Raw genomic sequence first — 12416 nt, 5'->3', positions numbered from 1 at the left:
AATTGATTCATTAAGAAATATATCAATACACTCAATACATTAATATAATAAAAAAAATATAAAATAAATTAAATTTGTATAAAATAAAACAAATATCTATATATTGGATGGGATGAATAACCATAAGTTTAAATTTGTTTATGAAATTGTAACCTAGACTAATACATCAAGAAAAAAGTAACACTATCTCTAATCTCAATAAAGAGAGTAATAGATAGTGCTATGGTGTTTATATATATATATACACACATCCGTGTATATATATATATATATATATATATATATCATGTACAAGACTAAGATCATTCAACCATTTATATATAGCTAGGTAAGTAAGGTTTGAATGAAATTTTGTCATGTAACTTAATTTATTTGGTGTTTTTGTCATTTAATTTTTTAAAGTAGTATTTTGGTGTTATATATATATATATATTTAATTTCAACAATTTTAGTTCTTTTTTTTTTTTGTTGGATCGAGTTCACCTTTTTTGCCAAAAAAATATATGTGATCTCACGCGACATTATAAAACTGGACTACTGTCCTATATATTGACTCATTTTTATCAGTATTTTTTGTCTTTGACTTTCTTCCTAGAGTAGGATTATTTTTAAACTTTTGATTCAATTAAAAAATGGGAAAATTGAATAAGGATATTTGATGGACATAATTCTAGGGCATGGTTTTGGTAGGGGGAAAAAATCAATCTCTCATAATAATTAGAAAAAAGAATCACAAAACACTACAAGAAAATAGCTTGATAGTAACGAAAAAAAATTAGCGTCGAGGTACATCACATTATTTAATACAAGAATTTACTTTATTTAGCAACGAAAATTTACTTACTAATAAATTTAGCAATAAATTATTTATAATATATATTAAATAGTGTAGATTAATTAGTAACAAAAATTTCATTTGCTAAAGCATCAAACTTTTTCGTAACTATTGAGCTATTTTGTTTTAGTGAAATGATATATGTAGCATCATAAAAGGTGAAAATACTATAGAATTTTGTTTGGTTTATACTTCATATTTTTTAACATCTTAAATTAAATTAATTTAACTCAAAAGCTATTTATAAACATATTTCTATCAATTTTTGCAGTGTATTGATAAAATTATAAATATTAAAGTGACTCCTTAAACATTCCAACTTCATTTTTTTTTTTTTTTACTTTTATTTTCAAACATCTGTAACTTTTACAACTAAACTTACAACTTTTTGTCAACTTATATACCTCCAAAAAAGCATAAGATATTACAATCAACCCCTTTACTCTAAGACCCCAGAAATAATATCATTAGTTTTAAAAATTTGGGGACAAAATTACTATTTATAAATACCATATGATATTTACTTATGAATGATGTCTTAATTAGTGTTTGTATATTAATAATGTAGGTTTAAATATATTTTTGGTCTTATAACTTAGATTTTGGCGTTTCAAGCTCTAACTTTCTAGGGTATGTAGTTTTTCAGTTTTGTATTTTTTTTAATTTTTGATTTTTTTTTGTCGTAGTTTATTCATTCCGCTAAAAAAATGCACGTGCATCTCATGTGACTTTTTAAAATTGGGGGCTATTATTCCTATTAGCTTATTTTATCCAAAATATAGCAGTTTTGTCCTATTTTTTTTTTTTTTAATTTCTACAATTTCAGTCTTTTTTTCTTTAAGAGTTCACCCTAGGCTTTCTCATCAGTGGAGGTGAGTTTCAGTTGAAATTGCAAAAATTAAAAAGATGTAAAATGAAAATGCTTTCCTAAAAGTTAAAGGATGGAAACGCTAAATGACGTAAATTACTAAACCAAAAATGCGTTTATCCTAATACTATATTTGAGCTACAAAATAGTGGAAAGGTTTGGTTAAACTCCGGAGGCAACATATGCATATGTTCTGCAGGACGATAGATGCCACTATCCTACTTAACATCCACAAAGTCATGTACATATACATACATAAAGAGACATCTACATAGAGATAGATTATGTATGGATGTAAGAATGAAAAGTGTAGAGTTACATCAGCAAACCTAAGACCTGCCCTCCTAATTATCAGCATTTGCTACTTCCTGCCGATCGAAGAAAAAGCAGCAGAAGGAGAGAAAGGGGGAAAGAGAAACATACACGTCCACAGTACTACGATCCCATAAATGTGTTGTGAGCAAAAAGGGTTCGTTTCTCGTCTGATGTAGTTCGCTAAAATCAGCGCTGATTTTTATAAAGTTGAAGAGGATATCTTGAAAGTACAGTTACATAATAGTACGTACGTAGGACGTGCAAGAATTGTGTATTCATACAGACATATTATAATTATGGGTAGAGGGAAGGTGGAGTTGAAGAGGATTGAGAACAAGATCAACAGACAGGTGACTTTTGCCAAGAGGAGAAATGGACTGCTCAAGAAGGCTTGTGAACTCTCTGTCCTCTGTGATGCTGAGGTTGCTCTCATCATCTTCTCCAACAAAGGAAAGCTCTATGAGTTCTGCAGCACCTCTAGGTATGTTTTTCACTCTTTCTTGTCTTAATTAATTTGATAATTTCACACACACACACACACACAAATATATATGTGTACACAGACTTAGAATTATTAATATTTAATTTAAAAGTTTCTTCTGTATATGTGTAATTTGTGAAGCATTTTGTGGGTTTTTCTTTTTATGGTTTATTGATTAGTTCTGAGAAAAAAGAGATTAGTAATTAATCAAGAGTCTGATAAGAGGGAAAAAGGTTTTTTTTTGTTTTCCTTCTGTCAGTAGTTTTCATTGTTTAGGTTAAAGTTTTCTTGGGTTTTTAAAGATTGCTGGAATTTTGGGTACTACAGATGTTGAGGGGATTTTGTATCTTTTGTGGTCTCGTTTTGGGCAACCTTAATGTTCTAGCTTCAAATGTATGTTTGTTTTGAATATATGATTATATGATATCCCTTTATTGGATTTGATTTCAGTAGAAGTGTTGGTGAGATCTGAGTCAGAAGTAACTTTTGTACAAGTGCTGGTACTAAAAATTGATTACATATATATGTTTAATTAGTGTGTGTATATATATATATATGTAAAATTGCAACTCAAAAGCTGCAAAGCTTGATTTTCTTGGATTATGCTGTCCAAAAGGGTATCTTGATCATGATTTTTAGTGTATGTATATACGCTTCAGAAATGAGCATCTCATGATATTAGCTTTCCTTTCATGTGGAGATTATATTTCAAACATTTCATTATTAAAAAAAGTCAAAAATCAAAAGAATTCTAGTATTTAAAATGATCTGATCAAGAATTTCGTAAGTAGTGTCTCTGATGCACCTTGGCCTCTCTTCCTCTGTGATAGTAATTTTTCGTTTCTTTCTTTTTTTGAAGTAATTACTTTAGGCTTTTAATTTTGGATTTAGATGCTGCAAATATATGCATATCTTAAATAAAATTCTCTTCTTTTCTTGTCAAGATATTGGGATTTTTCTGAAATTTATTGTATCTTATAAGAAAGATGATATATATAAATATATATATATATATATAGTTTGAGAAATATATATGAAATAATTTTTCTCTAAATCTTGGCTATCTAATTTTTGAAAATTATGCTTATAAAAATATCGGGTTTCGAATCATATTTCATCTTCTATTTCATTTAACATAATCGACATGTATGCCATGTGTGCAAATATGACATCATTTATTTTTCTAAAAAAAAATTTACATATGTGACGTGTATGTATATATGAATTAAAATAAAAAAGATGCAATATGATTTGGAATAAAAAATTTAACTTGATAAAAAGTATAGTTGCTTTCCCCCCTTCACTTGTTATATATATATATATATATATATTGTATTAGAGAAAGAACATATTTAGATTTCGCAAAGATTTGATTCTTATTAGGGTTTCTTTAAGTTATATACGTTCTCTACGAAAAGCTTCTTTATATAGTAAAGTATGTGCATATTGAATCTGTAATGCGACTTATTCAGAATATTTAAATGATTAATTATATGTATAAATGCAGATATGAGAGCAATAAGTCTATATAAATAGTAGCAAACATATACCTAATTTGACATATGTAAGAGACGTAAAAATATGGATGATAAGAGTAATTTTGAATGGAATACAACCAAAAACTAGACAACAGAAAATACTGCAACAACAATTACGTATATGATACATTAATTATAAGCTTTTACTATATACTTACAACTTCAAATTATAAGTTATATTGATAGCTACTTAGTAGTCAAAGTAAGCTCTTTTTCCAATTTCATTGTGAAATGTACTATTCGACAAGTTTCCCTCAAGGGCGATATTATAATAAAAATCTGTTTTTATAATTATTAACCTTCGACTTGATTTCAAGATTTGCTTAATTAATAAATTAGTATATCTGTTTGCACCAAATATTTAAAATTAACATTAACGGATTAATTTTGAGGATGTTTTTACATAATGCAGCTTTTCTTAAGAACATTGGAAATTTGCTCTAGATGATCTGAGCTTGTTCTCATATGATTACTCGTATAATTTATCACGCATGATCTTGTCGTTCTGTTATTCTTATCTAGAAAGTACTGACCATTGAGTTGGACACATTAACCAGTAATCGTATTTTTTCCAAGATATATATGATATGTGCAATGTTCAAGATTCTGTCTATGATATGGATGTCCAATAAACATGAAAACGTACGAGAATTATATAGAAACATAAAAAAAATAAAATTATCGGATCGAATAATTAAATGCATCATGAATTAACGTTTAGAATGGTATTTAAAGCGTTCTAGTAATTAATTAACAAACTACATAATTAGTAACATGGTGTAATTGATTCAAAATTTGATGCGTAAAATGTTAACTCGTTTGATTCTTGTAGCTATATATGTCCGCTTTTCCTTTTAATTAATGCTTATTTATATATATATATATATATATATGCATGCCTTTCTTTAAATTAGCATGAGCAAGACATTGGAGAGATATCACAAGAGCAGCTACGGTCCAATTGAAGCTCACCAATCTCCCAATAATGCACAGGTACCACTACTACTATACTTCCATTGTCAATTCTGACACATAATATGTATAATTGAAACAAGGTCATACCCACGGACAATATATTTATGAACATTCATTTATGGGTTTGTATTTTGATATATATATGTGTGTGTGTGTGTGTGTAATAACAATAATTAAAGGGTAATGGAATTCTTTAAGCAGAACAACTACCAGGAGTATTTAAAGCTCAAGGCAAGAGTTGAGGTTTTACAACAATCTCAGAGGTAATCAATATGTCAGACTTCATATATATGGTTTCAATTAATTACATAAATAAATTTTTTCCAATAAAATTAAATATTCTAGGGACATACTAATTATTTACATTATTGGAAAGTAAGAAAATTAATCATTAATATATATGCTTTACTCGATCTTTTTGATCTCAGGCACCTTTTGGGAGAAGATTTGGGAAAGTTAGGTCCGAAGGAACTTGATCAACTCGAGACTATGCTAGATACGTCTTTGAAACAAATAAGACTGAAACAGGTATTAATGTAATTTATTGTATATATTATATCTTATTCTTTTATTAGAACCTTGATTTATCTTTGATAAAGTGATAGGGAAAATTGCAATTTTATTTTTGTAATCTAGGGAGGATGGCATTTTTTTAGTCCTGTACGAATTGATTTTCGCAATTTAGTCCTGTAACTTTATAATTTTGATAATTTTAGTCCTCTTCAACCAATTTGATCGGAAATTGTAATTTACTTGCAATTTTAATTCTGTAAATAAATTGATTAAGGACAAAAAGTGCCAATTTTTTCAAATTACAAGGCTAAAAAAGTCAACATCCCCTAAGTTGCAGGATTAAAAGTGCAATTTAATTGGTCATGTGCAAGTCACATGCAATTTTCCGGTCAGATTGGTCGGAAAAGGATGAAAATTATCAAAGTTTTAAAGTTACAGGACTAAATTGTAAAAATCAATTTGTGAAGCACCAAAATGTTAACCCCATAAGTTATAGGACGAAAATTGTATTTTTTCCTAAAATAATATGAGGGTAATTGTATTTTTCATCCCATAATTTTTGGATGGTCTTAATTAATATTTTAGATGCTCTATTAAAATCTGGAGTAAATGTTTTCAGACTCAACATATGTTTGAGCAGCTTTCAGGTCTTCAACAAAAGGTATGTCCTTATCTATGAGCAAATAGTTAATTTATTTTCTAAGAAAGACCAAAAAATTTATGTAGACAACTAAATTTTTTGATGCTTTTAATATTCTTACAGGAAAAGAATCTGATGGAGGTTAATAGGGCTCTGAGGAGCAAGGTACGGACATCATCCCTTCAATAATCCCAAATATTGTATCATATATATATATATATTATTCCTAACAAATTGTTCATAAAACAATAAAATTCACATTTAGGAGAAACAGAAAAATCTCAAATCAACTTATTTCACAATAATTTATAAAATTATTGGATGCAGCTCGAAGAAACTAATGCAGCAATACGAGAAACCTGGCAACAAGGGGAACGGAACATGCCCTATCGACCCCTGCAGCTGGCTCAGCCTGAGGCATTTCTGGAGCCCCTTGGCTGCAATAATACTGCACAAATTCAGTATGAATAATATACGTATACACATAATTTTTTATTAATCAGAAACTGCAGCAATATATTAGAGTATGAAAACGAAAATCATTCTAATCTTTGATCACGTTGTTTGACAGGTACAGGTTGTCCGCACCGAATAATGCAGCAGAAAATGCAAAAGGGATGCTGCCCGGATGGATGCATTGACTGCATGTCCTAATATTAAATGGTCTGCTGTAATAGTTAGACAAGTTTTTATGTAAGAGAACATATAGAATAAGGTATGGTATTATTATGAGCTACCAAAAATGTTAAAAGGGGCTTTGGATATGGGTCGGGAATACCATAATAATATAGCAAGGGATCATGTTATGGTACTGAAGTTAATATGGCATAGGTACGTATGATGGTGACTGGGGATTTCATGTCTGCAAAACCTCAAAAAATGAGTGTCCAGCTATATTAATAATGTCACCTTATTTAGTTTGTTGTCCAGCATTTATATCTCCAAAGTCGTTCCCTCCCCCCCACCCCCCCCCCCCCCCCCCCAAAAAAAAAAAAACCAAATAGAAAAGTTCAACTAGAAGCTATGCTTGTAAGAGGACTGATGGCTAGACATAGGCGAAAAATATAGGTTTTGTAACTTTAAAATTTTGAAAATTTTAGTTTTTTTTCAGAAATTTGTTTTGAAAAATTGTATTTGATTTGCACATGACTCAATTACATTGTAATTTTTTAATAATGTAAATCAATTCACACAAAATCAAAAATCACAAATCGTTTAAGTTACAAGGTTAAAACTGTATTTTTCCTACTAGATATATGAGTTCAATTCACATGTGTGTCGTGTACACATTGGGGGTTGGGGGGCTAAATTTTTTCATTATAGGATCAAGCTAGATCATAAATAAAAAAAAATAAATAAATAATGTGTGTAAAACTTAGGTGTATATATATATGTATCTCATAAATAAAACGCATGGGTTCGTTTTGACCATACAATAATGTACTCAAGATTCTTGTAGTGATTCAATTATTTGGGTACTAAACCTGTAAATTTTGAAATTCTTTCATGAAAAAATAACGTATGCAGTCGAAGTGTTATCATGATTTCCTGAATAGACAGCTGTTAGGTGGTAGTTTTAATAATGGTAAATATATTGGTCCCCTGTCTCATAGATTTAATTATATATAAATGTATGCCACTACCCTTTCAAAAAGAAAAAATATGTATGCCAGTACGTACCAACCCTATATATAAGACATTTTTAATTATGCAACTAGAGTTCCTCCATCCTATATATACTTTTTCAACAATTAAATTAAATTAATTTATTACAGCAATATTGGGGAAAAAAAAGAACACAAGAAAAGGTACTTGGTATTTTTAAGTTGAGGATTAAATTACATTGACGCCTCCTCCTGATATTAAATTTAATTATATAAATACTCCCATGTCTTTTGTAAAAGACTTAAATATATTTTTTATCTCGTAATTTGTGTTATTTGGCTTTTTTATCTTTAAATTTTTTAGAGTAGTATTTTGGTCCTACATCTTTTAAATTTTTACAATTTCAATTCTTTCTTTTTTTTTTTTCCGCCTTAGTTCACCTCTGACATCTAACTAAACCTTTTAAAAATTGTGGCTACTGTTTGTATTGACTCATTTTTATTAATATTTTTGCCGTTTCATTTTTAATGATAGCATTTTGATATTACATCTTTTTTTTTTTGGCCAAAATTCACCTTTTGTGATAAATAATGTTCATAAAATTATTAATATGGACAATTAATATATGGCATGCATGGCACAAATATAGAGACAATTGTCCAATATATTTACTAAGATGTCCCTATAAATATATGGCTACTTACTAATAATGAAAACTTACACAAAATCATTATCCTTTAAAATATATTTTAAAAAAGAATTTTAGAAATTATTATATAATATTTACCTTTAAATAATGTAACTTTTTCGTGCAGGGTATTTAAAACAAAAGTTTATGGTAATTGTATAAGAATAGTCATGACATATATATATGTATATATGCACCGACCCAAACTGTCCAAACATATACGAACGATTTCAATGTGGTAATGAATACATGAAGTGGACAAATATAGGAGCTACATATTAATGCGATGATAAAAAATATTTATTTCTGCAGCTCCACATTTATACCCATCTACATATATATATATCCCATATATAGATATATATGTACATATTGACTTATATTTCAAATGACGGAATTGCCCTTCATTACAGTTGATCAAATTCCGAGTTACATTAAATTAGACAAGTCTTACATTATATTAACCATACTGCCATCCAATTGATCGAATCGCCCCTAATTAATTAGCATTAGGCCAACTTAATTAATAACAACTCATAATATGCAAATGTCGATCAGTCCTAACTCAATTGGTGAAACTGAGATCCCATGACTTTAAGGTCATGGGTTTGAACTTCACCAATGTATCAGATGTTAGTTTATTTTAATAGTAGGTGTTGTTCTACTTTAATAACTGGTGTTGATTAGATATAGTTATATGATATTGATACAATCTAAGTATTTTTCAAATTATATCATAAATAAAACTAAAGAAAGGTGTTTTGAAAATACAATTTCTACTTATACTTGTCTTAATTAAATTTATTGTCCATAAAGAAAGAAATTACAGGTAAAATATAATAAGTCTATACCGTCCTTACAAATTTAGTCTTTTTTAGGCTGTAATTAATTATCCCTTGAGAGAGTGTGTGCTCATTCATATCTAACCAACCCTAATTTTTCTCCTTACCTAAAAAGAACCAATAATTCTCTGCCCTTATCACACTCTTTCCAAAATAATTCTTGTGCACTCAAATTTGCCAACATGCCCTAATTAATTAAGCCACCCCATTAATTATATATATAGGGACCACTAATTATTCAATGAGACAATAGTTAACTCAAATCCACCTTGAATTTGAGGATTCAAATGTAAGACAACAGTAGAAAATCATAATTTTGGTCCCATAATTACAAAGGTGGTAAATTTAATTTTATTGAAATTCAATTTAACAATTAAACCATAATTTTTTTTTTTAAAAAAAAGAATTCCACATTAAGAACCAAAATTGATTGAAAATTGCAAATATAGCTATGGAACTAAAGTGTCTAAAATTGCCACCCCATATAACTATGGGACTAAAGTGTACGTAATTTTCACTAACTTAATCAACCTCATTAAGGTCCTAGTGAAAATACACTAGGGACAGTTGCACCTTTGGCTCCTTAACTATATGGAGGGTAGCCATTTTATTCATTTTGAAATTCAATTTAGCAATTAAATTATGCAACTTATAAAATTGGCACATTGAAGACAAAATCGATTGAAAAATGCAAATCTAAGCTAGATTTCAACATGTACACCTCAAATGAGCCCAAATTTTGGACGGAACTTATCCTTAATGTGCATGTTAAATTACAGGGCATAGTTGAAAAAATCAATTTCAATAGAACTAGATTTTCCACCACTATATATATATATATTTAGGAGACTGAAATTGCAATTATTTCAAGCTAACTACTTCCTCGATAAATGATTAATTACATCAATTAATTTATAAAATATTATTATAATACTAAATCAAAAGAAACAAATTATGAGATAAAATTCAAACTCAAAACCTTTTACTGAATATAGAATCTTACTACCTCTGTCCATTCTTATTTGAGTAATACTTTATTGACGCAAATCAAGAAAGTTGGAAGAAGGAAAGTATTTGGTAAGTTGGGATCGGACAATAATATTTTTGGAATTTTGCTTTTATGAGGCAAAATAAAGTCTTACCACCAATGTGTTCTGTATATATTTATAAGCCAATAATTAACATCTTGAAGGCAGTTTCTTCAATTTCCCGGGGCCCCTACGTACACAGCCTTTCTTTTTTCATTTGGGGGGGGGGGGGGGTGTTTAATTCTTTAAATTAACTAAAATTGCGGTTGTCGAGGATAAATTAGTTTCATACCACGCTGTTATAAAATGTCAAAAATAATCACTAATGTCTTAATCTAATGATTAAAATTAGAATGAGTTTCCACAAATAAGTTTGATGTCATAGGTTTGAATCCTACTAAACGTATATGTATTCGTCTCATCTTTATGTAAGTTAATGTAATTTATTTATCGTTGTTAGTCATGTTAATATAAGAATTGAATATATACATATTGCTATTGTAATTTATTTAGTGTTATCAGTTAAAAATAAAATAAAATGCCAAGAGTAGGTACTCACCAATATTAAGACAGTGGCATTCGCCTATGTGTATTAAAAGCGTGTTTACGAAGTCATAAATTCACCCCTAAGTGCATTTGATTCAGTAGAGATTCCGATACCCACCATTTTTATTCACATTAATTAAAAAGTCGGTATACATAGTTTTCGTAGAGTCGCGCTTTTGAGATTTGGTATGCACTTTAAAGTTTGTTTTATTCAGGGAAAAAGAAAAAAAGAAAAGAAATTCTGGGCAATGGGACAATAGAAACACACATTAAGATTTTACCAACAATTTTAATAAGGAAATATTGTATTTAAATTTTGTTTATGATATGATTAGAAATACAAATGTGATGTATATTGGCCTCCAAAACCAAAAAAGAAAAAAAGAAAATATATTTTAGTAACTTTTATAACAATGTATTATCTCAAAGTAATTAACGCTTACCTGTTGTTAGTGACCATCAATATGTTCAGCAAATGCTAAATAATCACTTTATTAATTTAAGTTAAAGAGAAGCATTATCTAATATTAATATCTTACCATATAAGGATACAAAAATTACTATTGAAAATTTTTATTATTAGAAAGACAGATTATGTACATATATTTGCAAGTATAAAATAGGAGTATATAAATTGTCTTTATTGAGTACTACTAAATTTGAGAGTATATATATTTGTTCTAAAATTACGATTCTTTTTTTTTTTTTCTAATGCAAAAAAAGTCTCTTGAAATTTATAAAATAAGATATTATTTTTATAAAGTTATCATCTAATTAATTAAAATTATGAACACCAAAACTCTCAAATATATTTTTGGAAAACTTTACTTTTCAAGTTCACATAAATTTCAATCTAAATAAGATTTTTTTTTTTTGATATGGAATCTAAATAAAATTTAGAAAAATACTACATTATCAGATATTAATTCGATACATCAAAATTTTTAAATCAACAAAAATATTCAAAATAAAAAAATAAGGGTTAACTACTCATAGACCTCTCTTGAAAATGCGAGATCATAGTTTTACTCAAAACAACTTAAAATTACATTTACACTCTTTCGAAAATCACTATTTATACCTGACCTTCTTTTGCTAGAATTTGAAAAAAAAGTGCTGACGTCAGTCGAAAAATTGCATTAATTTATAACTTTATCTACCCTTTAATGTTTTCATGTAATAATTTTATTCTTATGATGAAAAAAATATAATGATATTAACTTCATTCCAAATATACATATATATGTATTACATTTATCCCTTTATAACTACAAAAATATACATGAAAATACTAAATAAGAAACAAAATAAAATTTTTTGTATTTTTTTTTATTTTCATTAGTATTTTTTGTCCAAATCCTAACGGAAGAAAGTAGGTATAGATTGAGAATTTTCGAAGGAGGTGTAAGTGTAATTTCAAATTTTTTGGGAAAAGTATAATTTAATATTTTTAAAGGGAGAATAAATGTAATTAATCCAAAAATTAAAGAAATAAGACAATGTAAAGAGCGGACTATATATTCATATTCTTAAAATTGGAAG

At 28.1% G+C, this 12416-nt stretch overlaps 1 protein-coding gene across 1 annotated transcript; it reads left to right on the top strand.

The window, feature by feature from the left end:
- Positions 1-1917: 1917 nt before the first annotated feature.
- LOC105180242 (MADS-box protein 04g005320) lies at positions 1918-7094 on the top strand. The gene is made up of 8 exons (XM_011103918.3): positions 1918-2499; positions 4952-5030; positions 5214-5275; positions 5441-5540; positions 6145-6186; positions 6289-6330; positions 6493-6626; positions 6737-7094. The coding sequence occupies exons 1-8, from the start codon at positions 2315-2317 to the stop codon at positions 6804-6806; spliced, it is 714 nt and encodes a 237-aa protein (XP_011102220.1). The 5' UTR covers positions 1918-2314; the 3' UTR covers positions 6807-7094.
- Positions 7095-12416: the final 5322 nt, after the last annotated feature.

This window comes from Sesamum indicum, linkage group LG1 (assembly GCF_026168435.1).
Source record: "Sesamum indicum cultivar Baizhima isolate 11 linkage group LG1, ASM2616843v1, whole genome shotgun sequence".
NCBI classification, from domain to species: domain Eukaryota; kingdom Viridiplantae; phylum Streptophyta; class Magnoliopsida; order Lamiales; family Pedaliaceae; genus Sesamum; species Sesamum indicum.
The sequence above is the reverse complement of the archived record's forward strand: the minus strand, read 5'-3'. Positions and strand labels throughout refer to the sequence as shown.